This window comes from Purpureocillium lilacinum (genome assembly GCF_023168085.1).
Source record: "Purpureocillium lilacinum CBS 284.36 DNA, scaffold_8, whole genome shotgun sequence".
Lineage (NCBI taxonomy): Eukaryota > Fungi > Ascomycota > Sordariomycetes > Hypocreales > Ophiocordycipitaceae > Purpureocillium > Purpureocillium lilacinum.
Genome location: NW_027072118.1, coordinates 2,422,564 through 2,450,361, shown reverse-complemented (window position 1 = coordinate 2,450,361; position 27,798 = coordinate 2,422,564). Strand labels below are relative to the sequence as shown.

Below are 27,798 nucleotides of genomic sequence, written 5' to 3'. Positions count from 1 at the left end.
CTGCAAGGACGCCGGACCTCTATCCCGGCTTTCTGTCTCGTATTCATGCAGTGGGTGCTTTGACTTTCGGGCAATCCAAGTTTAAGCAGTCTGAGAGACGAGATATCATGCCTCGTGAACATGGCGGAGGTGTGTCGCGGCAGAGTCAGGTGTTGTGGCGCAGGCCAATGGGGGCGGCAGCCCGCCCTCCATGAGGCGGTTGGCCTCCATCCCGAGTCCTGACTGGGATGTGCCGGCGTCACGTAACCGCAGCATGGTGCCGCACCCTGCATGGCGTCGCTGAGACTGCCGCTAGGCATGGCCCGATGGTGGTCGGTCCATGACTGGATGGCAGGTCTTCGGTCTTGGCAAGCTCTGTCGATGATACCCCATGCCACCATGACACGCGTCGAACTCTGCTCTGTGGCAATATCTCTCCATCGCTCAGCCTCGTTATAACGGATGCGATGTCACCGACTTTCGCACGACCATCCATGAGGAGGGCTCGGTGCGCTAGCGTATAGCGCAACTCAGTGTCGCTTGGGCGGCAAGGGGCCAAAGGGCCAACAGCATCATCGCATGGCTTCATGGGAACGGGCATGTCTGCGACATCCTGTGGCAACGAACGCTAGCTTTACTTGTAAAGCGGACGGGTTGGTATGCTCGGCCATTACACCGCAGCGAACGGCCCCTTAGCATGGCTCTCATATTATACGACTCTCCTTTCCGGCGCCGGAGTTGCTGTTTTCCATGACCTCATGTCATTTCCGTCTCTCGAAACCCTTTTGCGTCGGGCAAACTATAGACGAAGGATCATAGTTGAATGCTTTTTTTTTTTTTTTGGCGACTTGGCCAGCTCGGTATCCTGTCGCACATTTCCTACTTGTACGCGGTCGGGGGGCTTCACCAGGGATGGACCGGACAGGGCGATGGGGAGTAGGGGCCCTCTCTGTTTACATAGGCATCTTATACCCTTTTGTGTGTGTGTTTGGGCGGAATTTACTAGATATCACCACGGAGAGCTGCCATTCGCACGAGCTACTATTCTGCTTGCCACTGGCCAAGGATGGGATGGCCAAAGGACTCACCGTGGAGGACGGGCGTGGGACATCAAGGGCGAGACGAGACGACTGGGCGCAGGACTTGATATTGAACATAGAAGCCAAATCCGTAATTACTAATTCCGATTCATGATGACAAGTTGCTTCGTAATGACGGGACATTGTGATTGACGTGGTGATGCTACAGTTTTTTCATGGCAAGATGGGGAAGGACCTGCCACACCATTGCGGCCATGATCAGACGGTATCACGGAACTACACTGCATCGTGTCGCAGATGTCATCTAGGGCCTTCGCAGTGCGAATCTTCGATAACAATGCCAAGCTCATTCATGTATTTCTTGTGAAACAGCATCAATCTGAACGCGGCCATCTGAGCCGCCACGCTTCGATATCCACCATTACAGGTAGAGAGGCAGGGGCAGGGTACGTGGAACCGCCCGGCGGGCAGAACACAACCATCTAGATACATGATTTCAGCGCTGGAGCTGAGAGACTTTGTCGCAGAACCCCGTGACGACGGCGACATCTGTCGGTGCATGTACATGTACTCTACGACATACACGGTAAGCCCATCCGCGCAGCACAGTCCTGCGTTGTGTACAGCACAGCACAGCACGGCACACTCAGAAGGGGGGCGGGCTCTTATCGGATGCCTGGGCCGGCGGCGCGGCAAGTCGACAAGGCGACCTGGACAAAAGAAGGAAAACTTGGAAACATCCCAACGTTAAGGGAGCAGCAGCAGTTGACACTACGTTGAGGAATACGAGGATCCTACCGTTTTACAATGGGCGGTGAATGAACATGAAGCGCCTGGCCGCCCCAGCCGTGTTGACATGGAGAGAAAGAGAAAGTCGTCGGCGTTAACGTGCGCTGATTCTGATTCACTCCCCCAACAGCTCGTGCCAGGTGAGACCCTTCAACTGAATCATGACAAGGAACACTTTTCTTTGCATCAGGTACGCTTGCAGCAAGCCATCGGGAAGAAAGCAGGGAGGGGGGGCGTGTGCCTTCTTGTTCACGAGTACATGCCTAACATGCTCAACTCAACTCAACTCCCTCTGATCGGTCAGTCAGACACATCAGCGAAGCCCGGCCAAGCCAGCTCGTCGTCGTGTCATCATCAATGGTTGGCACCCCCGTCAGTCAGCCAGTCAACCAGTCAGTCCGTCCTCGTGGAACTCGTAGAAGCCAGACCCAACTTCCTTGACCTTGCCGCTCCGGGGCAGCCTCACCCTCGCGCGCGCGTTCGGCGGCACCCAGACCTGCATTTCGAAGCGTCCGCCGGCGGCCATGTTCCACTTGACGCGCAGCTCGCCGTAGCCGCTCACGAAGCGCGTGTCGGCGCTGGTGATGCCTCCGCCGGGGACGGGCTCGACGGCCGCGACCCTCCAGCCCGGCTCCGCGGGCGCCAGGCCCCCTACCGTGGCGTGCACCCAGTCGGCCACGGCGCCGAAGGCGTAGTGGTTGAAGCTCGTCATGGAGCCCGGGTTGACGTGGCCGTCGGGCAGCAGGCTGTCCCAGCGCTCCCACGTCGTGGTCCCGTTCTGCACCACCTGGTATAGCCACGACGGCACGCGCGTCTGCAGAAGCATCTTGTAGAAGTCGGCGGTTGCGTTGGCGGCGTCGCGCAGCGCGGGACCTAGCGCAGGCGTGCCCGCGAAGCCTGTTCCCACGAGGTACTCGTTCTTGGCCACGATGTCCCTGAGTGTCTCCACGGCCGCGGCGCGCTGCGTCGTGTTGGTGTACAGGCCGAAGTCGAGGGCCAGCGCGTACGCCGTCTGCGTGCGGTTCGCCATCTGCCCGTCGGTGCCCGTCATCCACGCCCCCTGGAACTTGGCCCGCAGGTCGTCGTGCTGCGCCGTGTACTTGTCCGCGCTCGCGGCGTCGCCCACCGCGCGCGCCATATCGGCGAGAACCTCAGTCATGCGCACCAGGTACGCGTCCGCGACGAGGTACTTTGCCGTCGTGGCCGCGCCCGCGTCCTCCGGCGGCGCCTTGGGGTCGAGCCAGTCGCCAAACTGCGGCCCGCTACGATCCCACAGCCCGTCGGCCTGCCGCGGGATGCCCTTGTCGATCCAGCCCCGGGACTGCGGGTACTGCTCCTTGAGCATGCCGACGTCGCCGTACGCGCGGAACAGGTCCCACGGCCCGGCGACCGAGACGTCGCCCCAGACGGCGGCGGGGGAGTCGTTGCTGTCCGGCGGCACCGTGGGCACGAAGAAGGGCACGCGCATCGAGTCGTTGCGCTGCATCTCCGAGTACATGTCGCGGTGCCACCCGCGCCAGAAGCCCGCCGTGTCGTAGAGGAAGTTGGCCGTCGGGCCGAAGGCGTGCGCGTCGCCCGTCCAGCCGAGCCGCTCGTCGCGCTGCGGGCAGTCGGTCGAGATGCTCAGGAAGTTGCCCTTCATCGACCACCGCACGTTGGAGTGGAACTGGTTCAGCAGCGCGTGCGAGCACTGGAACCATCCCGTCTGCTCGAGGTCGCTGTGTACGACGATGCCCGTCACCGAGTCGGCCGTCAGGGGCGTGTCCTCGGGCCAGCCGTCAATCTGCGCGAACCGGAAGCCGTGGAACGTAAAGTGCGGCTCCCACGTCTGCGAGCCGTTGCCGTGTAGGATGAGGGTGTCTGTTGCTTTGGCGCTGCGTAGGGGCCGGAGGGCTAGTTCACCGTTGTCGATAACCTCGGCGTGGTGGAGAGTGATGTTGGTGCCGCTGGGTCCCTTGACGTTGTTCAGGCGCAGCCATCCGACCATGTTTTGTCCGAGATCGATGAGCGTCTTGCCAGACGCTGACTTGAAGATGCGCTCCGGCTTGCGTTCCTCCAGCCTCCGCACGGGAGGCCCATCTGCAGGAACGAGCTTGCCCTTGAGCGGAGACAGCTTCTTGACTGCAAGCCAGTCCTTGTCGTCGAACGAGCCCAAAGACCATCCCTTGAGGTCGGCCTCGAGTCTCGAATCGTAAGACTCTCCGTCGTATATCTCTGAAGAGGTGATGGGGCCGGTGCTGGCTTTCCAGGACTCGTCGGTGGGTACTTTCTTGGTTGTGCCGTTCTTGTAAGTGACTGTCAAGAGAGACTGGACGCCAAGCGTGTCTCCCCAAAAGTTGCGGTGGTCGGAAAACGCGAGCCTCCCGGCGAACCATCCCTCTCCGACGGCAACGCCAATCGCATTGTCGCCAGCTTTAATGAGGTCCGTGACGTCGTAGGTGTCATAGACGTGGCGGTAGTTGAACGACTGCCATCCCGGCGCGAGGACGGCATCACCAACCCGCTTGCCATTGATCTCGGCTTCATAAAGCCCCAGGGCCGTGATATACAGTCGCGCAGACTCGACATCCTTGCCGGTGAGAAAGCCCTTGCGGAAGTAAAGGGGACGCTTCGGCCCACTGACTTCCGTCTCGCGATCCGCCGCAATGGGCACCGCGCCAGCCCAGTCCTCTGCAGTCAGGAGGCCGGTCTCGACGGCAACCCAGTCGGACCACGGCGTCGACGACTGCCCGCGCTTACCGTGTGCTCTGGCACGAACTTTTGCGCGCTCGGCACTCTTGAGTGGCGCGCCGGGCCAAGGGACGTACCGAGACTCGGACGATACCTTTGAGTAGGAGGACGTCGCATCGTGATGCTGCGGTGACTTGCCGCCGCGGACGACCTGTATGTCGTACGACGACTGCTCCCAGTTTTGCGCGTGGCCGCCGAAGCGCCACGAGATGCGAGGCTGCGTCTCCGCAATGCCGAGGGCGACGCGGTGGTGCTCGAACGCGAGCTGCGAGATGGAGACGGCCATTGTACAGGCTTGTACCCTCCGTAGAGGGCTGACTATATCTTATGCTTCTCTCTGCCGCTCGTGATGGCTCCACATTGGCTTCTACATATGCCAGTCAACTCCAATATATAGTCAAAACCGCAGTTGTCGCGTCTTCGGTCCGTACGCGACGTCACCACTTACAAGCAGTAGATTGATCCAGGGCGTTCGGCTCGACTTGTCCCGTAAACGCGAGGCGCGGGGACGGGGGATGCTTCTCCGCAAACCTGGGGATGAGCCTAGCAGGAGGGGTTGAGGACGGCAGTGTCGATCCCTTCGCCATGAGATTGGGCCGAGGAGTCGAGGGCATACTAGCCCACTGCCGGGCTCGGTCCATCGCATTGTCAGCATGGCGAGCGGCCCGTTTGCGGAGCCGATGCACCACTTGTCATCGTTTCGTATACGAGAGCATGACCGGGACGGGTTATGCACAAGGCGCGAGGTTGCATCCTTGACCTGTGTGACGAAGGAATGGCGGGGTAAGGAGTTCTGGATCGAGCGAGACTAGCGAGCGGGAATGACCGCATAAGGGCGCAGCTTTGTTGTCTGTGTAACCGCGCACCTAGGCTGTGTACGAAGTAGTTCCGTCGGTTGCAAGGCCTGTTGTTGGTCGCATCGGCAGATATCGAGTGCCGCCTGGGGGCCATGACAGCTGGGCGGTTTGTTGTTGCACATGGCGAAAACAGCTGTCGTGCGTGCCTGGAAGGGTGAATCTGTCGCGGACAGCTCTCGCCATAGGCGAGCAGGTGCGAGTCGAGGTTGCGTATTGGTCTTCATCTTCAACTTGGACACCCAATCGGAACATGTGACCTTTCTTCAGCATGAACCTCCCCTCTTTCTCGTTGGGCGGCTCGGGAATTCTGCCACCTGAGGAACTTGTTGTCGGTGGATAAGGGGAGAATACGAAGTGCTTCAAGCTGCATTGAGAATTTGACAGGGGCGAGGGGCAGAGGCGCAACTGCCCCGACCGGAGCCTTTTTCATGCAGTTTTGAGGGGCGATCGAAGGCAGCACAGCTTGTAGCACCCCACGAGCGTATGCAAATTTGTCCGACCATGCAAGTCTGACGTCGGCTAGATGCGGTGGTGCTCCACGGCTGGAACCCCAGCTACATGAACACGGCGACATTGAGGGGGATACGCGGAAGCAGGTGCGTTGCAATTGCTTCGTATCCTCGGGTGTCATTAAGGGGCAGAGAAACACCGGTGGGACAGCGTGAGTGGCAGGCAAATCAACGTGCGACGGCCTGCCCTGTGCCAGCCGACGCGAACGACAAGGCCGCGCCGACAGCCCGACGGGGTTACTTCGTCATAGGAGCGATATTATTCTTCGTGATATAGCTCTTTTTATACGGTTGGCGAAATTATGCCCGAGGCGGGACCCCCGGTCAGCGTATCATCCGATGCAAGGTCGGCTACGATGCCCTCGCCTCTTGTGCATGAACTCGCCTCCATAGCGCCACACGCGCGGCAGCTAGTATGTACATCATCTGATTGACAGCGGGACTTTGAGTTTTCGCAAGTAAGTCAGCGGCACTTTCGCTTCGGAACTCGGCACTTATGCTGTGTCCCTTCATGCGATGCGCTGCCGCCTGTGCTGTGCTGTCCGATGCGTTGAAGCCTTGGGGCGAGGGTCGAGACGGCTGAGGCGCGGCCCCAGATATTATGTGGGCACCAACGGGACTTTGAACGGCGGTATGCCGTGTCACAGATCAATGAGCGGGGGAAGTCGAGAAATGGGGGCTGTCGGCGTTGTGGCATCATTGCAGGTTGTATGCGGTGTGTTCCCTGTCCGTGAATATAAAAGACGAGCGTGTCTCTGTTCTGAACGATTCTTCTCTTCTCCTTCTTCATCAAACACACCATCCTCCAGACAGCACAGCCCATCAAGACACACGAACACCACGCCAAAAAGTCATCATGAAGTTCTTTGCGACCCTCTTGCTCACTGCCGCCGCGGGCACTGCGATGGCTGCAGAGGACCAGTGCGCGACTGTCGGTGAGAGGTGCAACCTCAGCATCCACCCTCCAGTCCGGTGCTGCCCGTTCATGACCTGCGCGGGAGTCACTCGTCCCGGCGAATGGGGATGGGTAAGTTTTGTCCTTCAATTGCTATGAAGGCAGGTGTCAAGTGCCGTGAAGCTGATTCGTGTCGGGGACAGTGCCGCAAGGATTAGACGGATACAAGCAGCGAGTCAGTGCCCTACCACATTGGTGGACTGGTGGACAGAGGTGCACGTCACTGTTCGGGACGAGATGGGAGCTGGATTGTCTCGTCGCAGGGCTTCAGGATGAGCTTCCTCCTGGCTGCTAGTTTGTGTAGTTCAATGGGTATTCGCTGTCCCGATTTGCAAACTATATGCCGCAAAGGATGCGTCTTGGCAGTCTGATTCATAGCACAGTACTATCACAAAGGAGGCAATGAAAAGCGACATGACTCGTAAATGTCGTGTTCAAGGGTCAGTCTTGGTTCTACCGCGCGTTTGCTGCATGCCGTTTTGTTTGCCGTAGAGAAGCAGCTGTGTTACTGTTACACGATCACCGACGTTGTCAGTCAGGAATGTGTCTGCAGGATTACTCCATGCCCCAATCTGAGGTCGCAAGCATGGCGGTACAGCCAGCCACGGGCTGCACCCTGGCGTAATACGCATATACAGGTGTAACTGTCTTTCTTCGTAATCTCAGGAGTTTGAAGACGAGTAATACAGGCAGAAAATGGCCCAACGTGGCACGGCAGAGTGACAGGCGAGCCGATATCGGGATAACACAGGAAGGATTTCGGTCTCCCCACGTACACTCCCAAAAGGTATAAAGAGAGGCGGACAAGACTCGGGAGTGAACATTGGCATTGATCAAATCACCGATACATTGTGACCAACACAACGATACACTCGCCATGAAGTTTGCCGTGTCTCTCCTCGCAGTAGCTGCGGCCAGTGCCCTGCCCTCGAAAGAGCAAATCTTCGAGAGAGCGCCAAAGTGCAGCCTCGCCGGGCAGGAGTGTTACCCGGATTCCTCGCCCGCTGTCCTCTGTTGCCCGAATATGAACCTCTTCTGCGATAGGCCGTCGAATGTTCCGCCCCGCGTGCCAGGATTCGTACGTCCTGCTCCTGCACGTCTTCCGACTGAATGAGGCTGATGTGTTTGAACAGTGTCAGAGTACTGTCCCGACGGTTTAGATGACGCAAGGGAAAGAAAGCATGAGAGATTTGACTTGCACGTCAGCTTGTATCCCGTTGTGTTGTTCGTATACATCTACGTACATGACTGCGTACATAGGGGGAGAGACTCCTTGCTCTACCGCTGGTCACGCAGCACTAGATTCGTATCGCTCGATGTCAAGAGAACGGTCACCTAGTTGAAGATTGGATTGAAACATGGGAGTTTCGAGTTGACGAGTTGACGAGAGTGAGAGGACATGGTTCCTCCTGTTGTGTTGTGCCTGATCAGGCTGCAATGTATTTAGCGCGAGGCATCAAGAACACTTGACCTACACAGCCTCCTTTGCAGCGTCAAATGCTGAGAGGTCTTTCCCCGTTGTGATACATTGGGGAGAAATAATTCATTTTCGGTCATCGAACCGAAATATGCCGGCGTTTGACTTGCCGTTTTTGACCTCTTCTTCCATCCTCACGGCAACGACTACACGAGCCAGCCGTCGGCGATGGTTGGCAATACCATCGTCCGCCGCGGGGCGGCCCAGACCTGCGGCTTCGTGACGACGATGCCCCAACGTGTCAGCCGTCGCGCGCATTGCGACCTGCCCGAAGTACGACGATGCTCGTGGCTCATGACAGCACCGTCTCCAAGCCGCCGCTGCTACAGCCCCGCGTCCGGACCCTCCTCGGTGCGGCACGTCAATCCTTGCTTGGGAGAGTCGCTCAGCCTTACCGACGGACGCACGCTCGGTTATCATCTTTACGGTGCCCCGGATGGCATTCCCGTCTTGTACATCCACGGCGTCGCCGACAGCGGCATCACGCTGGAGGGCAAGGAGGACCAGCTGGCCAAAGACATGGGCATCCGGTGGATCGCGCCCGATCGCCCTGGCGTGGGCAAAAGCACCCGCCAGCCCGGTCGGTCCATCCTCAGCTACACCGACGATATACGCCAGCTGGCCCAGCACCTGGGCCTGAAGCGGTACTACATGTTTGGCGTCAGCGGCGGCTCGGCTTACACGCTCGCCTGCGCCAAGATGCTGCCCCGCGAGCAGGTGCGCGGCGTGGGCGTCTGCGCGGGTGTCGCGCCGTGGGACGCCGGACGTCGCGGCCAGACGCTCAAGATCGTTTATCAGATGTACATGATGAAGTACTGGCCGACACGGCTGCTGGGGAAAACGCGCGACGTCTACGTGCCGCTGGCGCGCGATCCGGACCCGACGGCCATGGCGAACCGCTTCCGCGAGGACCTGCTTCCGTACATGGACGCGGCTCAGGCGGACGCCTACATGGAGACGGATCCCATGCAGAGTGCCGTGCGCGTCTTCAGGCAGTACTACGCCCAGGGCATCGAGGGGCACGTCGACGACATGCGGGTACTGACGCGCCCGTGGGGGTTTCGCATCGAGGACGTCGGGTATGAGGGCGTCAAGCTGTGGTATGGCGGCGCCGACGTCAACACGCCGCCGGGCATGGGCTTGCACCTCGCTCGCCGATTGCCAAAGAGCGTCTATAAGGAGTATCAAGGGGAGACGCATTCGTCGCTGCTGGGCGGAGGGTGTCTGCGTGGGATGCTGCGCGAGCTGATTGCAGATGCATAACGGATCCAGGGGCAGAATGGGGGCTGGCGAAGCTCTCTCCTATAGTGTTGCCGATGTTCGATAGCCACGTGTGTAAGAAGGTATGGTTGACGTGAGCTTCGGGGATGATGACGAAGCCTCGGAGGGTCCTCGATATGGAACAGAATTATTGAACTGGTTGAGATCGCCCCACCGGTTGCTCAGATGCAGGTTCACACGACCCGGACAGCTGGTTCGAGCTCCGCCAGGCGGCGGTTCCCACCGCCCTAACGCGGAGGGGCCCTCCACTGTAAGCGCCCCGGCAGAGGACGACGGCGCCCCAACAAATCACTTATCACTGGCCCCGCGACATCCACTGGGACCAGACAGTTGGGCGGCCCGGGCCCCCCGCTGGGTGGTGCGCCAGCGCTGCAGCTGGCTTGTCGAATTGACGAGTGACGGTTGAGCAACTGCCCGACGGCCCCCCGACGTTGCACGGGCGGGCGGCAGGTCGCGAATCTGTGACTCCAGCTGCCGCATCTCTCCGTGCGTCTGCCGCCGCCTCGTTTCGATATATCACGCACACCTTCTCCCCCCCGCCAATTCAACTCCTCTCCTCCTCCCCTCTCCTCCCCATGCAGCCAATTCGCCTCTCTGCCCGCCCCCTGCTGCGCTCCGTCGCTGCCGCCTCTCGCCCGTCGCACGCCGCAAGAGCCATCGGCCCCTCCGCGATCGCCTCAACGACTGCCGCTACCACCGCCGCCGCAAACCGCCCTCGCTTCGGAAGCAGCTGCTGCTCCTCCCCTCCCACGCCCCCCGGCACGATCCCGAGCAGCGCCCGCAAAATGTCCGACAACACCGGCAGCAGCGGCACGAACCCGCTCAAGCGACCGGCGTCGCCCGCCGAGGTCTCGCAGTACCTCCAGGAGACGCACGACCGCCTCTTCGACAACAACCGCGCCTGGGCCGCCGACAAGGCGCAAAAGGACCCCGGGTACTTTGCCCGCCTCTCGGCCGGCCAGTCGCCCGAGTACCTCTGGATCGGCTGCTCCGACTCGCGCATCCCCGCCGAGCAGATCACGGGCCTCGAGCCCGGCGAGGCCTTCATCCACCGCAACATCGCCAACCTCGTCTGCAACACGGACCTCAACGTCATGAGCGTCATCAACTACGCCGTCCGCCACCTCGGCGTCAAGCACATCATCGTGTGCGGCCACTACGGCTGCGGCGGCGTCAAGGCCGCCATGACCCCCAAGGACCTCGGCCTGCTCAACCCCTGGCTGCGAAACATCCGCGACGTCTACCGCCTGCACGAGAAGGAGCTCGACGCCATCCCCGACGAGGAGGCCCGCTACAACCGCCTCGTCGAGCTCAACGTCGAGGAGCAGTGCCGCAACATTGTCAAGACGGCCGCCGTCCAGCAGTCGTACGCCAAGAACCAGTACCCCGTCGTCCACGGCTGGGTCTTTGGCTTCCACGACGGCCTGCTCAAGGACCTCAAGATTGACTTCCAGGCCATGCTCAAGAATGTGCAAAAGATTTACAACCTGACCGACTAAACTAAGCCCGGTCGTTTTATCGTTGGCCGGGGGCGTTTATCGCGGAGAGTGGGCATTCGGTTGAGCACACCGTTTTGTCTCGATTGAAGCATTGGGGCGGATAGGCGTTGATTGGAGGGGATTTGGGTGGCGCAGATGTTATGGAAAAGTGCGGTGAGCGTTGATGATGACGGATGAGCTGACGCCAGACAGCACTGTTGGATACCATGAGATGTACGGAATACACTCTTCGAATACGAGACTGTATTTCTCCCATGATGCTAGCTTGCGCACACCACAGTTATCTGCGTACAATGCGGTGTGACACTTGGCTGCCCGTGCAGCGAACCTGGCCCCGGCCACCGACGGCATTTGCGTTGGAGCGATCCGGTTCTGTCCCGGTTTCCGGCGAAGCTTCCTCACGTCGCAACAGTTTTATGAAACACGGCCGCTCGGCATGTCACTGATGACGAATCACAATCAAAAGAAAGAAGGCCAAGTCTAAAGTCATAAATGGTGGTATTTTTGCACCCAGTATGAGGGGCAAGTATGCAGTTTCAACTAAAAGCAACTATCCTGTAAAGTGTGCCATCACAAGTGGCTCTTCTTTCCTCGTCCTCCTCCTCCGCCACAACTCTGCAAATGCTCTACCGCAGCCTCTATGCACATGACGATGCAAAATACAACAATTATACCTCGCCGGCGGCATTCAGCGTGGTGCCGCGCGAGAGGGTGCGCTTGGACGTCGAGTCGCCCGTGTCCTTGCGCGAAAACGAGGCCCACGTCTTGAAGCTCGACATGGACAGCGTCTTGCGGAACTTGGGGCCCTGGTCGTCGGGCCCGCCCTGGCCCCAGACGCCGCGCTGGACGGCGCGGTCCTCGAGCAGGCGGAAGTGGCGCTTGCACATCTTCCACAGCTCGATGCCGGCGACGAAGACGATGGTGAAGCCGACGGACAGCGCCCACTCCCAGCTGATGCCCTTGTGCTTGAAGAACTTTGTGTTGAGGAAGGGGATGTAGACGACGGGGAAGACGGACAGGGCGCCGATGATGACGGACCAGAAGAGGAAGCGGTTGGCGTACAGGTCCTTGAAGAGCGGGAAGCGGCTGTCGTCGTCGGGGTTGAGGCGGAACATGGACCGGCGCAGGCTCTTGAACTCCCACGCCGAGATGAGGATCAGCCAGGTCAGCTCGGCGAAGGTGGCGGCGCGGGCGCGGAAGACGGGGTTGCAGGCCTCGCTCCAGTTGGTGTTGCAGTCGACGCCCAGGTTGCCGTCGTTGGCGCCGTAGATGATGATGCAGAAGGTGCACATGGTGCAGGCGCCCATGATGACGCCGTAGACAATCATGTCGACGATGATCTGGTTGGTGAAGACGCCGCGCTTCTTGTCCTGGGGCGGCTTGCGCATCACGTCCGAGGCGGCCTGCTCGCGGCCGAGCCCAAACGCCGGGAACGACGACGTCACCATGTTGATCCAGATGATCTGCAGCGGCGAGACGGGGAACACGGAGAAGCCTGTCTCGTCGACGAAGCCCAGGCCGGCGATGAGCAGAATCACCTCGCCGACGTTGGACGTCAGCAGGTGCAGCACAAACTTTTGGATGTTGTCGAACATGCGGCGGCCCTCGCGGATGGCGGCGACAATCGAGTTGAACTTGTCGTCGGTCAGGACGATCTTGGCGGCCGACTTGGCCACGTCGGAGCCGGAGCCCATGGCGATGCCCACGTCGGCGCGCGACAGCGAGGGCGCGTCGTTGACGCCGTCGCCCGTCATGGCCATGAAGGCGCCGCGCCGGCGCAGCGCCTCGATCATGCGCGTCTTGGTGTCGGGCGCGCACCGCGCAATCACCAGCGGCAGCTCCTCGAGCGCGTCGATCTCGTCGTCCGTCATCTTGTCGAAGTCGGTCGCCTTCTGCACAATGGACTCGGCCACGTGCTCGGGCAGCACGCCCAGGTTCTTGGGGATGATGCCCACCTCCTTGGCGATGGCCTTGGCCGTCTCCGGGTGGTCGCCCGTCAGCATGTGCACCTTGATGCCCGCCTGCGAGCACTCGCCGATGGACGGCTTCGTCTCGCGCCGCGGCGGGTCGTAGATGCCGGCCAGGCCGAGCAGCGTGAGGCCCTGCTCGACCTCGCCGCGCAGCGCCTCGTCCTCGGCCGCCGACGACGACTGCTTGGCCCGGAAGCGGCCCTCCCACGGACGGTACGCGATGGCGAGCACGCGCTGGCCCTGCGACGCCAGGCGGTTCATCTGCCCGAGCACCGACTCCTTGAGCTCCTCGGTCACGGGCTGCTGGTCCGCGCCGCAGCCGACGTAGTCGCACAGGTCCAGGATGCGCTCCACGGCGCCCTTGGTGAAGACGATGCTCTTGTCCGACTCGACGATGGACCCTTCCTCGGGCTTGTCGTCGGCGGGCGCGTCGTAGATGACCGACATGCGCTTGATGGAGCTGTCAAAGGGAAACTCGGCGAGCTGCTTCCAGCCGCCCTTTTCGAGCGACCGCTTGCCCAGCTTGAAGCGGTGCGAAAACACCTGCAGCGCAATCTCCGTGGGCTCGCCCGTCGTCTGCCACTTCTCCTCGTCGTCGTCGTACCGGACCGTGGCGAGGTTGCACAGGGCGGCAGACAGGAGGAACGCCTTGAGGGAGGGCGTCATCTCCGTCTCCATCTCGGGCTCGGGCTCCTTGGGTTTGGTGGGGTTGAGCTTCTCGTCGGGGACGTCGAACTTGATGCCCGCGGCGCTGCGCTCCTTGTCGTAGTCGCGCTGCTGCTTGGGCTCCTCGGCGGCGGCGACGGGCTCGTCCTTGTTCTGCGAGTAGGTGACGCGGCCCTTGGTCGGGTCGCTGGGGCTCTGCGACCCGCGCACCGTGTAGAGGTGCGACGAGGGGATCCAGGCCTGGCGCACAATCATGGCGCCCTCGGTCAGGGTGCCCGTCTTGTCGGAGCAGATGTTGGTGACGCCGCCGAGGGCCTCGAGCGCGGAGAGGTCGCGCACGACGACGTTGGCCTTGCGCATGACGGTGACGGCGACGACCATGGTGATGGTGAGGACGCTGAAGATATTTGAGTTAGCCAAAACGCTCTCCGATCTTCACAGAGGAAGAACAAAGGGGTAAGGGGGGTGAAGACATACGCAACGAGCGACTCGGGGATAATGGCAATGCCGAGCGAGGTGGCGTAGATGATGACCTCGTTGCGCAGGTCAAAGTGGTTGACGCCAAACACCACCATGGCGAGGATGATGGCGCAGCCAAAGAGCACGTACGCCAGGGCCGACAGCTTGCGCTGCAGCGGCGTGCCCTCGGTCAGGCCCAGGAACTTGCCAATGACATCGTAGGTGCGCTTGGCGAGGCCGACGACGGGCTGGCGCTTGCCGTACTTGTGCCAGTTCATGGAGCGGCCGGGCTTGCGCTGCTTCTTGTGCGTCGAGGCGGCGATCTTGCCCACCTCGGTGGTCATGCCCGTGGCCGTGACGATGCCGCGCCCGCGGCCCTTGCGCACCACCGTCGTCGCGTACACCATGTTGACGCGGTCGCCGATGCCAATCTCCTCCTCCGACGTGGCGTGCTTCTCCGTGCCGGGCACCACGATGGTGTTTTCGGTGATCTTCTCCACGGGGATGGACTCGCCCGTCAGCTGGCCCTCCTCGCAGGCCAGGTTCATGGCTTCGAAGAGGCGCATGTCGGCGGGGACCGTGTCGCCCATCTTGAGGAGGATGATGTCGCCGGGGACGACTTCGGGGCTGTGACGCACACACGGGTTACTTTTTTGTTCACGAATTCATAAAGGACTGGGGCGGGAGGAGAAACATACTTGGAAATGACTTGGGTCTTGCCGTCGCGCAGCACCATGGCGCTGGGCGAGGATAGGGCGCGCAGGGCGTCCATGCGCTTCTCAGCGCGGTATTCCTGCCAGAAGCCAATGGTGACGTTGAGGACGATGACGAAGGCGAGCACGCCGCCCTCGATGTAGTCCTTGATGCCAAAGCTCAGGGCCATGGCGAATGCCAGAACCTGCAGGTTTGCGTGTTAGTCTATTGGTCGCTCCGCCGCTACCTTTTCCAGAGACATGAGACAGGCGGCAGGGGTCGCAGTCTGGGGGGTTCGGTGGGGGGGGGGGGGGGGGGGGGGGGGGAGGCTCTCACGCACAATAATCATGGCATTGAGAATCTGCTTGGTCAGGATGCTGTACCAGGGAATGCCCTCGCCAACGTCCAGCTCATTCTTGGGATATTTCTGCTGCAGGTCTGCGACCTGAGCCGAGGTGAGGCCCTTGTCGACATCGGTGCGGAGCGCCTGCGCCGTCTCCTCGGCGGAGAGGAGGAACGGGTGCTTGGGGAACTCAGCCATTGTCGCACGACGGGGGCAGGTGGCAGGCGGTCTGGGGGCTGCGCTGCTCGACGGCGGACGAGGGGCGCAGGCTGCTGGGAGACAACAAGGCCTGGAGTTGCTTCATAGACGACGCAACGGCGCGGATGGCCGGTTTTGCTTCCGACGAGGCGGCGGCGCGTACGGCCTTTTTCGTTGTGAGCCGTGAGGCGGGGGTGGTGGTGTAAGTGATGGAGGGGACTCGCTGGCGGTGGCAGCAGCAGCGTCAGTCAACTCCTCCTCGGCTCTTTTGTTGTTTGGTGTAACGTGTAACGAATCCCAATTGACGATGATCCCAGAGTATGATTACAACCCGGGAATCGGTATGAAAGGGAAAGGATATCTAATAATGACAGAATGGGTTGGAATGAAGGTTCAGGGCTAAGCAGCACCGCATGCGGGGACCAGCTCCGTATAAGTAGTAGCCATCGCCGAATCGAAGCCGCATCCATCTCCGGAGTGTACCTTGCGCGCCTCTCCACTCCGAAGGCTGGGCATGAAATCGCACGGCGAACAAGGAACACGCCGGTTCGATGATAAACCCCGGGGCGACCGTCGCGGGCCTCTACCAAAACGCCCAGACAACGCCGCCGTGTGTGTGTGCTACCTATGCAACAGGGTGGGCGAGTTTAAGGGTCTTGGCGGGCGTTGCCATGCAAGTACCATGGGGGGGCGGCGGCAGCGGCTAGCGAGTCAGAGGTGCCGGGGGGCGGGGGCCTTTTCCTTTCCCCAGGCTGCCCGCTGCTGCTGGCTCCGCCGCAGTGCCGCGGGACGACGCTGCAGGTCGAGTGCATCATGCCTCCGCGGGCGTGGACAGCGGGCACACAGAGGGCAGCCAGAGCAGTGCACACAGCGGCTGGCTGCCACTACCTCACAGCGGCGGCGGTGGTGGCGTGACGTCAAGTCCCGCCCCGACGGTCCTCCAGGCGGCGTAAAAAAAAAAAGTGGCCAGCCAGGTCCCCATCACGGTCGCCATGCCCCATCCATCCATCCAACGCTGGGGCGCCCGGCGGGCTTGGCGATGCATCGCGCAATCAGCAGAGCAGTGCTTGTCGCGGATCGCCTGCATCGCGAGCGATGAGTCGGGAACCGAGACCACGAACCTGCAGGGATGCGAGAAAAAGCTTGGTGAGAAAACAATGGGAGCTGCAGAAGCCCGTGGGACAGAGACATGCAGCCGGGAGCCGCCCATAGCGATCCCCTTCCGGCAGCCGGAGGGTGATTCGCCAGCCCGCCCGGCGCCGCTGCCTGTCAGAAAGACGTGTCACGGCGTCACTGCATCGCGTCCGCTGAAGCTTGTTCGCAAACCGGCCCCGCCTAACAGGGCCTGGCGCCGCCGCCGCTGCCCGGCAGGCGCCCCCATTCGCGGGCACCCGGCAGGTCTCGCTCTGCGTATGCGAAGTAACGCCAGCTTAAAGAAAAAGCTTCCAGAAGACAACCCAAGCGACGTTCCATGCCGCGAGGGAGACGCGACCACCCGTACCATCCAAGCTCACGCGGCAACCACGACGACGATGGCGGCGATGACACACACACACACACACGCCAGCGGGCTCTGGCCATGGCCATGAGCGCTGCTGAAAACGGGGGAGGGGCCGCCACCACCACCGCCGACGGATGGACGGGCACGCAGATGAATGATGAAATGCACAGTTATATCCTCACGCCAAGAAGCGTATTGCCTCTTGGCGGACGCGCGGCCGACGAATCTCGTCGCAGGCGTGGAGGGGGGCAGTCTCGGCGACGATGAACCAGGACCAAGGAACAGGAGCACACAGAGAGAGAGCGAGAGAAGAGCGAGACAGGGAAGAATGAACGACCTGCCAAGACTCAACCATGCCACTCCTCTCTCATCAGCGCGACACAGCAGGGAGCAGCGCAACAGTATGGAGTACATGATGCGCGCCTCTCACGCGCGCCCAGCCCGACGGCACGTCTTGGGACTTCTTGGCCGACCCCGGTTAAGGTTATGCCACCTAAGCTTATATGCCCGCCGCCCAATGGCCTGCCCGCTGGTTATCAACCTGCCCCACCAGATCCTTGGCCCGGCCGCCTCCTCCTCCCCGGGGCCCACGGGCGTCACCCATGGGCGTCACAGGCCCCCGTTGGCTGCCCGCCTCCAGACGCCTCTTTTTTCTTACTGATCAACAGTGCAGCACCCATCGGGAAGTCGGTGACGATGCGCGGGGCGGCTGAAGGACGGGCGTCCGCGACGGCCTTCTTATTTTTTCTGCAGAAGCAGTGGGAGCTGAGCCCCGGGACAGCTGCACGGCTTATACGTATCCCGGCACGCTGGGCGATTCGCCACATCTGGCGGCTCCCTACTCGCGCATGGCTACGTGCCTACACTACTACCAGCTGCCAAGAAGACGCCGACTCCTCAACACCGTCCATTGGGGAGCGCTGCCTCTTGGCACTCCACCGCCCAACCACTGACCCAGAAACAAAAGACATCGTACAATCAATGTCCGAAGACGGCCGCTCCAAGCCGACAGCCCGCGAGGGCGTGCGTGCGTGCATGCGTGCTGACCGGTTCGGAGCCAAGACCACGTCGACCGACCATAATAAATTGTCTCCGCGGCTCCAATGCACGGTGGAGGAAAAAATAATGCGGCAGTGCCATCGCGGCCCCATGTCCCTGCAGACAATGCAAGCTGCGCGGCCGAGACAAGGCAGGACAGAGTCATCAGGGCAGGCTCCGTGGCGACCTCCGTGGTGCCGTGCGCAGTGCAGATGCCCCCGTCGCCGCCGCCGCCTCCGCGTCCGGGGGTCACGTGGCTCTCCGTGTCCGCCCCAGTGGCTCCACCCCCGGCAGGCGGCGTGCGTACCTAGCGGGCTGCGCCACGCTCGGCGCGCCCGGCGCACCGACTTACGCACGCCACCGCAGACACCGACACACACACACACGCACCCCGGGGGACGGGGGACCACCCCCATGCGGCGCCGGCACGCCGGCGGCCTACGACACGATCCATCCGTAGTAGTCTCTGGGCGCGGAACTTCTCTCGGCACGGGAGATGGCCAGGCCAGCGCACGTGGGCGCGCCGCGCATGGAGCACGAGAAAGGTTTCCGCTACGCAGAGCCAAGCCCCGCGGCGATCTACGTACGTACGTATCTTGGCGGGTGGTGGCCACGATGCTTCCCCCGCCACTTCTCTGCTAGTTAACTCCCGGGGTGGCGAAGGGGGCGCAAGGGACCAAACGTGCTGCTGGGCTTGAGATAGGCGAGAGAGGAACGAGGGGCTGGATTTGGAGGGTTGGGCCTGCCGAGCCCTTGGCGCCGTTTTTGGGATCGTGTTCGATTTGCGCGGAGAAGCTTTATGCGGCTCAGGGGTATACCAGTTAGTATAGGTACGCGTCGAGCTTCCTTCGAGAACGGCATGGGGATTGATAAGGGATGGTGTCACATGATGGGCGTGGAAGGCGTATCCTGGCGTTGCCTCTTTGGGCTTGGATATGCCAGTTACTCTTCTTGCCTGCAGCTGCTCTTCTTGCCTGCAGTTACTCTTCTTGCCTGCAGCTGCTCTTCTTGCTTGCATGCCTGCAAAGTATCACAGCCTCTATGTTGCCACGAGCAAGAGGCAGATGGACTACAATGGATCCCTCGAGTCCGTGACGTGTCGTTAAGCATTGGCCAGAGGGGTAATAGTGCACAAGCCAGAGCAATCGTGTGACACCATGTGCGGTCGATTATAAGTAATATCGTTGCGGCCGAGCCTATCCAAAGGGCCGACCTCTCTATAAACGTTATGCAAGCCCTTCATGCCCTCCACAACTCTCGCAATATGTCCAATGAAGCCCATCTCCGTATGTGCCAGTCAATGTGCCGAACTCCGTCATATACCGTTCCCAAAATCCCATATCCCAAAAGCCAGCCGTCAGTCCACGAACCCCATGGATATTCTATAGCATGTTGGAGACAAGGCCGGCCAACAGGCCGGCGCCAACGAGCGCCACGCTCGGCACCATCATTGCTCCCTTGCCGCTCTCTGGCTTCACGCCCGTGGCGCTGAAGCCCAGGTACCACGAGCCAATGTCCGTCAGCTTACCCCCGTTGTTGAGGAAGGCGGCGTTGGGCCCGACATTGGCCTTGTTCGCGCGGAACGCACCAAAGTACGAGTACCGACCAATGTAGTCAAGCTTCTCAAAGTAGTCGATGGTCTGGTTGTAAAACTCCTGCGTCGCTGCGAGGTCCTGGTGCGCGTATGCGTACTCGGTCACCCAGATGTCCTTGTCGGGCCACGTCGCGCGCCGCTCGCCAATGTGCGACGCGAGGCCGCCAAAGTTGTCGTACCAGTGCACCGGGACAAAGTCCCACGTGCAGTTCTTCTTCTCCTTGCCCGTGCTGACCAGCTCGGAGCAGTTGCCGAGGAACTGCTTCAGCCACGGGAGGCCGCCCCAGCCGCCCGTGGTGGCCGGCAGGCCCAGCTTGACGCCCATCTTGCCCAGGGGCTCAAAGTTGGCGACCCACGCCTGGGCCGCGAGCTCGGGCTTGACGCCGCTGCCGCCCTGGTCGCCAATGTCGGGCTCGTTGAAGCCCAGGACGTGCTTGATCTTGGTGCCGTCGTCGATGAGCTTCTTGACCGAGTCGAGGAACGCCGTGTCGTTGGGGTTTGAGCCGACGCCCCACATCATAGGGATGAACTCGAACTCATCCTGCGAGAAGGTCGAGTAGGCGGGGGACGGCAGGCTGCCGTAATTGTAGTACCACTTGAGGTCGCTGTTGGACTGTACCCAGACCTTGTTGTCCTCCGGGTGCTGGTCGTTGGGGGTGAAGCAGAGGCCGCGCTTGGAGGTGGCACTGGCAGCGGCTGACAGGGCCAGGAGGCCTGCTATAGATCTTGAATTGACCATTGTGGCGGGTTCGCGCGGAACGATCGGGAAGCGATGGAGTCGCCAGTCGTGTATCGCAAAATTGCAACTCGAGTCGCGAGGAAAGACTGCGAATCGGCCAAGCGCGCGTCGCAGATGCAGGATCCAGACAAAAAGGGGGGTTTATTCGCCGCTTCCAATGCTCTCGCTATCGCATCGATATATCGCAATCTACGGCTGAAGTCGGCCGCAATGAGGCGGAGATTCGTCTCTTCACCGAATTAAGACACCCAAGCAGGCGCTCGGATCAAAACGACGGGAGGCCAAAGGGGGAGATGAACGAGCGACGAGAAGGGTCCGCGACACCACGGGTTGACGACAGCAAGCAAGCAGACGAAACGGGAGAAGAGATGAGGGAAGCGCGCGCGCGCTCAGCTGAAGAAACGAAATCCAATGCGAAAAAGCGCCCGCCCGCCTGCCAAGGCTGGCTGTGGTCGCAGCGACCCGTCACCCGAAGGGGCCGTGTTGCGGTTCCATGTTACGTTGGGACGCTAGCTAGCGAGGCGAGCGAAGAAAAAAAAGGTCGGGTCGCCAGGGGTTCCAACACGAGCTGGAGATTTGGCGCCGGCGTGGCGCAAGGAGCGCTATCAGCGACCACTGCGGCCTCGCGGCGCCTCTTGCCGGACGGTGAGGTCGCTGGTGTTAGCGGTCGACGGGTACCATGGGCCCCAGCGTCCCATCCAGTGGGCCATCCGGTCGGTCGCCCTGCCGGCGGCCGCTAGTTGCAGAAACCCAGGCGCCATCTATTCCGCGATGCCTGAGCCGGTGCACGCGTAGCTCCGTAGCACTGCATTTCGTCCAGTGCGTGTGGGCTGCGCTGCGCTGCGCTGGTTGTCTGGCGCCGCAGCCGGGCAGTGCATGCATTGCGCGGCGGGATTGCGATGGCAGGGCAGTCCCGTCTGCAACACGACACTGACAGCCCGTCTAGGCCCTGTCGCAGGCTGTCGTGGAGCGGTCTTCCGGCGCAGTGGTGATACGTGTGGTGAGGCACGCAGCGTTGATGCCAAACGCCGCGATAAGCAGCCGTGCAGGGGCAATGCCTCCGTTGCGGCTCCGTCATCATCCCTGTCAATCGGTAGACAGTCTACCGTGGCATCCGTAGCTCCACGATCAGAGACACTGCCGGCCAAGGACCCGGAACGGGGTGCACAAGTGAGACCCGTCGCGAGGGCGGCCGGGACCTAACGAGAATAAAACACTATGGGCGAGACTGCCGCCATATGGAAAACAAGACACACACGCACACGCACACACTGGCCATGAGCCAACGGCGCGCAGATCGATGGCTGGCGCATCTCGTCACAGAGCCGGCACCGCCATCTACAACAGGCTAAAGGATGGTGGCGGCCCTCGGCTCTCGCCCTGACGCCGCAACGGACTTGAGCCACCGGAAGGACCATAACGCTTGCTTCCACCGGCGCCCTTGTCGGGTATTGGCATGTTAGTTACTTCGTACTGACGCGGGTGTTGGCTCCGTGCCGCGGCGCAGTCTCGGCAACGTGTGTGACGGACGCGACTTGTCGGTCGGCCTTGATGAGCAATCATGACCCCGAACGCGACCCTACGACGCCCTTGGACAGACCCCTCAATGCGGCGCCGCACGTCGGGCGGGACCTAAGTCACCTACCAACCACGGCAAGCATCGTGGAGGCAACTGCCCGTGGGGGATTGACACCGGGCTCGCTGCCTCAGCGCAGGCCCCCCGGCTGCGATTGGACCTGTCGTCGTCTTTGCTGGTAGGGGACTGGCGTCGAAATCCATAGGCACCACCGCCGCTGCAGACAGACTGCCCTACACCTGGACAGACAGCCGCGGGAACATTCAGTGGGAGCTCGGCACCGAGCGGGGGTTAGTCAGCAGCGATGCTCCGGTTGCCTCGGCTCAACCCCACACTCGCACAGCTCCAGCTGCCCCAGAACCGGCGGTCCCCATAAACGTTGTCGTCCCTCCATTGACACGGCCGTGACGTTTCCCTCTGATTGCAACCTGCCCGTACCCACGGTCCCTTGTCTCTCTGCATCAGTCACTCGGCTCGTCGCAAGCTGTCCATCACCAGTCGCAATCATGGCCGTCGAGCGCATCGGATCCATCATCAAGCACCTGGCCCCCGGGTCGGCGCTGAACAACATGTGCGTGCTGCGCCGTCTACCTGGATAACTTACACAGCCGGGTTCGTGACAGGAGACTGACTCCCGGCTCTAGCCAGTCCAAGAATGCCGACGACATCGTCATCACGCTCGCCATTCGCACGCCCCTCTGCAAGGCCAAGAAGGGTGGCTTCAAGGACACCAGCCTCGAGTACATGGTGTATGCCCTGCTGAAGGAGGTCCGCCTCCGCAGCAACCTGGACCCCGCCCTCGTTGAGGACATTGCGCTCGGAAATGTGTGTATACCCCCTTATAAAGCCGTGCCTGAAGAGCTCAGTGCTGATATCTGGCACCCTAGGTCTCGGACGGCAAGGCCGCGTACAAGGCTCGTGCCGCCGCCCTCGCCGCCGGCTTCCCCAACACGGCCGGCGCCTACTCCGTGAACCGCTTCTGCTCCTCGGGCCTGAAGGCGACTGCCGACATTGCCCACTCCATCTCCAACGGCTCCATCGAGGTCGGCATCGCCTGCGGCGCCGAGAGCATGTCCCAGGGCGGCGACCGCCTCGAGAAGCCCTTCGACGAAGCCGTCATTGCCCAGAGCCAGGAGGCCGCCGACTGCATGCAGCCCATGGGCTGGACGAGCGAGAATGTCAGCCGCGACTTCAACATCACGAGGGAGGAGATGGACAAGTACGCCGCCGAGAGCTTCCAGCGTGCTGAGCGCGCGCAAAAGGCCGGCCTGTTCGACGACGAGATTGTGCCCATCACGACCAAGATCCAGGGCCCCGACGGAGAGTGGAAGGAGGTGACCCTGACCAAGGACGAGGGCATCCGTCCCGGCACGACGGCCGAGGGCCTCGGCAAGGTGCGCGCTGCGTTCCCCCAGTGGGGACCCACGACGACGGGCGGCAACGCCAGCCAAGTCACAGACGGCGGTGAGTTCTTTGCTCTCTACACTGATCAGCATGGGGCCTGGCTGACCAGACACAGCTGCTGCGCTGCTCATGATGAAGCGCTCAACGGCCATCAAGCTCGGACAGCCCATCCTGGCCAAGTACGTCGGCTCGACGGTGGCCGGCCTGGCGCCGCGCATCATGGGCATCGGCCCCAGCGTCGCCATCCCCAAGCTGCTGTCTCTTTTGAACGTGTCGCTGGCCGACATGGACGTGATCGAGGTCAACGAGGCGTTCGCCTCCATGGCCGTCTACTGCCGCAACAAGCTGGGTCTGGACTGGGCCAAGATGAACCCGCGCGGCGGCGCCATCGCGCTGGGCCACCCGCTGGGCGCTACGGGCGCGCGGCAGATCGTCACGGGCCTGAGCGAGCTGCGCCGGCAGAAGAAGAAGATGCTGCTCGTCAGCATGTGCATAGGCACCGGCCAGGGCATGGCGGGCCTGATTGTCAACGAGATGTAGGCGGGAGCGGCTTGCACTGTACATTACGCAGAAGCCTCGAGTTGTGTGTGAAAATAAGCCTTGAATTACAGCATACATGTCATGCCGAAGTAGGGTCCATCAGTGTGTCAAGTTTGCATGTGAAGTGGCTGCTCAGCGTACGGCAAGGCGGTCATACGGTAGCGAAAATGCACATACGGTGGATCAGCGGGCCGCCATGTACGTATGTATGTCTCGCCCGGTGCTGCCTGCAAGCCAGCCGGGTCTAGAACCAGGCATGGATGGGTTGATGGACATCTGGGGGTAGAGCCTCTCCACCATATTCATGGGCGGCCGCTTGCTCGTTGGCACTGCCCGTTCAGCGTTGAGTAGAGTTGTTGCGGTAGATGGGTATGCTAGTCGTGAGCTGGAGCATCCACGGATGCCACCAACCAACGTCCATCAGAGACAATCGCCAATCACGCCCCAGGCGTACTCGATTACCTCCCGTTAGCAGCTCCCAGCGGGCGACACCCCACGGCGGGGGCGCCAAACGTCACTAAAATAGCCGACCCTCCTCCCCCAGGTCTCAACGCTGCGGGCGTGCGTTGCGCTTGCATCGATCAGCGCCGCATACCGCACCCACGAGACCTGCGGATGATGCCATTGTCCCATACCCTGCATATCAAGCCATGGACCCCAATTGCGTCTTCCTCCGCGCCAGCAGGACACCGTGCGACGGCGGGTGGTGGCCGACGCTTGCCGCAGCGGCTGGCTGCTGTGCGACGTCGCGTCCCCTGCGACTCGAGGTCTTGGGGTCGCGGGTGTGTGACCTCGAATCTCTTGGCCTGCAGCAGGGCAGGCCGTCTGTGACTGTCTATGTAGGCCGCCGCGGCTCGGGGCACGGAAGCAGCGGCACCGAGACCGTCCGCCGGTGAGGCAAAAATTTAATTGTCGCAAGAAGCACCAATTCCCATGTCGAGTTTCGACATTCGGTCAGCACCAGCACCCTGTCCGGTCCTGTCCGGTCCTGGAAAATACCGTCACAGTGCCTTATCCCTCTGTTATGGCACTGGCCCAGTGGCGCTAGACGACGAGGGGCTTGCGCCGGGTTCCCGAGGCGGGCCGTGGGGAATAGCAGACTCAAACAATTCCCTTCCATAGAGCACTAACACGGAAGGCGCCCGCGGTGGACTCTGGGGACTGACTGACTGGAGACCGCCCTGGATTCGGCTTCCCCGACCCCATCGTCGGCAACCTTCACCTCCTCATACTCCATGTCTCGTCCTCCCTTTGCTTCGCCGCAGCCGCCGCCGCCGCCGCAGCACGATACCAACGCAGCCCGATGCCTCGCGCGGTCGCGACGTGACCGACAAGATGGCCTCCCGGCCCTCGCACAGCCGCGAAAACTCGGCCTCCAACGGCAACAATGACCACCGCCCTCTGCAGCCGAGCACCCTCCGCCAGAGCCACACGCCCGCGAGCCGACGCGGCAGCAGTCAGGGCAGCGACTCCGCCGCAGCCCGACAGCCCGACACGTCGCCCGCGTCGTCGTCGGCCAGCTCGCAGCGCAAGCAGCCCGCCGCTGCCACCGAGTCGACACCCTTGATCCCGGCCGACGGGCAGCAGCATGAACAGCATCAGCGCAGGGACCCCGCACATCCGGGAATATGCACCCACGGCACCTTCAGTCCGCGGCCCTCGAGCCCGGCCGACGGCATCTTTGGCGGCCGTCTCCTCGATGACATGACCGCGAGCGAGACGACAGCCAGCGAGCCGCCCTCGGGCGTCCTCGACAACGCCATGTCCAACATCCTCGGCACCGACGACTGGAAGGTCTGGATCAAGCGGAGGATACGCACCAAGAAGGTGACCCAGAGCACGGAGCTGGCCCAGCAGGCCGGGTTCCGCTTTACCCCCATGATGTGAGTTATAAGCCGTGCATTGCAGCTGACCCTGCGCGGCGGCTGACTGGATCGACAGGTACCTGGCCTACTACATTCCGTTTTTCAACTGGATTGGCCAATATCAGCTCTCCTTCCTCAAGGGAGACCTCGTCGCTGCCCTCACGATAGCCTCGTTCTACCTCCCAATGGCCCTCTCCCTGGCCTCCAACCTCGCCCACGTGCCCCCGATCCACGGCCTCTACGCCTTCGTCTTCAATCCCCTGATCTACGCCATTCTCGGCTCTTGCCCGCAAATGATCGTTGGGCCCGAAGCCGCGGGCTCCCTCCTTGTCGGTACCGTCGTGCAGCAGAGCGTCGACACGGGTGGTAGCGATGAGGATAACGACCTCCTCCACGCCCAGATTTGCGGCGTCGTCGCTGGCATGGCCGGTGCCATTGTCCTCATTGCTGGGCTTGCGCGCCTGGGCTTCCTCGACAGCGTCTTGAGCAGGCCGTTTCTCAGGGGCTTCATCAGTGCCATTGGTTTCGTCATTGCCGTGGATCAGTTGATCCCCGAATTGGGCCTCGCCGACTTGGCCAGCGAGCAGGGTGTCAGCCACGGCAGCAGCATCGACAAGATCGCCTTCATCGTCGAAAATGTCGGCGAGGTACACCACTTGACGTTTGCCGTCGCGGGCATAAGCTTCCTCGTCATTATGATTTGTAGGGAGCTGAAGAAGCGCCTGGAGCCCAAGTTCCCGTCGGTCGTCTTCGTCCCGGACCGGTTCCTCATCGTCGTCGCATCGGCCATTCTGTGTGCCCATTTCCGGTGGGACAAGAAGGGCGTCGAGGTCCTCGGCTCCGTCAAGTCTGCCACGGGCGGGCTCTTTGCCTTTCGTTGGCCCTTCCAGCTCTCTCATATGCGCCACATCCGCGCCGCAATGTCGACGTCATTTTTGATAGCGCTTCTCGGCTTCTTCGAGTCGTCTGTGGCGGCCAAGAGCCTGGGTGGCAGTGACACGATCCAGGGCATGGAACTCAGCGCCAACCGCGAGATGATTGCCCTTGGGGTCGCCAACCTCGTCGGGGCAAGCTTCATGTCCTTGCCAGCGTTTGGAGGATACGGGCGAAGCAAAGTGAACAAGACCACTGGTGGCAAGAGCCCCATGAGCTCCGTGTTTCTGAGCTTGATCTCGCTTCTGTCCATCATATTTTTGCTCCCGCAATTCTACTTTCTTCCAGTAAGCTTTTCTCTCAATATTCACTGGATTTCGTTCACGTCTAACACATACAGAAACCTGTACTATGTTCGATGATCTCCGTCGTTGCGTGGTCGCTGATTGAGGAGGCGCCCCACGACATTGCCTTCTTCGTGCATATACGTGGCTGGAAAGAGTTGTCGCTGATGGCAATCATCTTTCTGTCAACCATCTTTTACTCGCTGACGCTGGGCATGGCGCTCGGCGTGGGCATCTCCCTCTTGCTTGTCATTAAGCACAGCACCCGCCCGAGGATTCAGATTCTCGGCCGAATTCCCGGGACGAACCGCTTTGAAAACGCAGAGGCCGACAATCCCAACCTGGAGTTCATCGAGGGCTGCCTAATCGTCAAAATTCCCGAGCCCTTGCACTTTGCCAACACGGGCGAACTCAAGTCCCGGCTGCGGAGGTTGGAACTCTACGGGACGTCCCAGGCGCACCCGGCCCTCCCCCGGATACGCAGCCAAGAGTCAAACCGAAACATCATCTTTGACATCCACGGCGTGACGTCGATGGATGGCTCCGGGACCCAGGTGCTCGAGGAGATTGTGCGCAGCTACCGACAGCGCGGCGTACGGGTCTTCTTCTCGAGGGGACCGAGCAAGCGGAGCCACCCGGTCTGGCAGCTCATGGAGCGCAGCGGCATCGTGGCGCTCTGCGGCGGCGAGTCTCACTTTGTCATGGACGTGGAGGAGGCGTTGCGGTGGACGGAATACGAGGAAAGCATCAGCATGGGCAGCGGGAGCAGCGTGCGTGAGTCGCAGTCATGACGGAGACGGCAGCCATGATTGAAACGTGTTTGGAAAGCGGTTGCTTAGCGAAAAAGCACAGGGTGGCATTTGCATGTACAAACAAGGG

General features: G+C 61.4%; 7 protein-coding genes across 7 annotated transcripts; 4 read left to right on the top strand and 3 right to left on the bottom strand.

The window, feature by feature from the left end:
* Window positions 1–2,193: 2,193 nt before the first annotated feature.
* PLICBS_010462 (uncharacterized protein) lies at window positions 2,194–4,824 on the bottom strand (the record flags this gene model as incomplete). Its single annotated transcript, XM_018326420.2, has 1 exon — window positions 2,194–4,824. One exon carries the CDS (start codon window positions 4,822–4,824, stop codon window positions 2,194–2,196), a length of 2,631 nt encoding a protein of 876 aa, XP_018174739.2.
* Window positions 4,825–8,504: 3,680 nt separating this feature from the next.
* On the top strand, window positions 8,505–9,599 carry PLICBS_010461 (uncharacterized protein; the record flags this gene model as incomplete). The annotated part of the gene is made up of 1 exon (XM_018326421.2): window positions 8,505–9,599. The coding sequence occupies one exon, from the start codon at window positions 8,505–8,507 to the stop codon at window positions 9,597–9,599; it is 1,095 nt and encodes a 364-aa protein (XP_018174740.2).
* Window positions 9,600–10,402: 803 nt separating this feature from the next.
* Window positions 10,403–11,116, top strand: PLICBS_010460 (uncharacterized protein; the record flags this gene model as incomplete). Its single annotated transcript, XM_018326422.2, has 1 exon — window positions 10,403–11,116. The coding sequence occupies one exon, from the start codon at window positions 10,403–10,405 to the stop codon at window positions 11,114–11,116; it is 714 nt and encodes a 237-aa protein (XP_018174741.1).
* Window positions 11,117–11,784: 668 nt separating this feature from the next.
* PLICBS_010459 (Na+ ATPase) lies at window positions 11,785–15,445 on the bottom strand (the record flags this gene model as incomplete). The annotated part of the gene is made up of 4 exons (XM_018326423.2): window positions 11,785–14,149; window positions 14,230–14,838; window positions 14,910–15,109; window positions 15,245–15,445. The coding sequence occupies 4 exons, from the start codon at window positions 15,443–15,445 to the stop codon at window positions 11,785–11,787; spliced, it is 3,375 nt and encodes a 1,124-aa protein (XP_018174742.2).
* Window positions 15,446–19,366: 3,921 nt separating this feature from the next.
* PLICBS_010458 (uncharacterized protein) lies at window positions 19,367–20,317 on the bottom strand (the record flags this gene model as incomplete). The annotated part of the gene is made up of 1 exon (XM_018326424.1): window positions 19,367–20,317. One exon carries the CDS (start codon window positions 20,315–20,317, stop codon window positions 19,367–19,369), a length of 951 nt encoding a protein of 316 aa, XP_018174743.1.
* A 2,082-nt stretch (window positions 20,318–22,399) lies between these two features.
* On the top strand, window positions 22,400–23,837 carry PLICBS_010457 (uncharacterized protein; the record flags this gene model as incomplete). Its single annotated transcript, XM_018326426.2, has 4 exons — window positions 22,400–22,464; window positions 22,538–22,718; window positions 22,781–23,357; window positions 23,413–23,837. The coding sequence occupies 4 exons, from the start codon at window positions 22,400–22,402 to the stop codon at window positions 23,835–23,837; spliced, it is 1,248 nt and encodes a 415-aa protein (XP_018174745.1).
* Window positions 23,838–25,172: 1,335 nt separating this feature from the next.
* PLICBS_010456 (uncharacterized protein) lies at window positions 25,173–27,710 on the top strand (the record flags this gene model as incomplete). The annotated part of the gene is made up of 3 exons (XM_018326427.1): window positions 25,173–25,720; window positions 25,779–26,922; window positions 26,976–27,710. 3 exons carry the CDS (start codon window positions 25,173–25,175, stop codon window positions 27,708–27,710), a joined length of 2,427 nt encoding a protein of 808 aa, XP_018174746.1.
* Window positions 27,711–27,798: the final 88 nt, after the last annotated feature.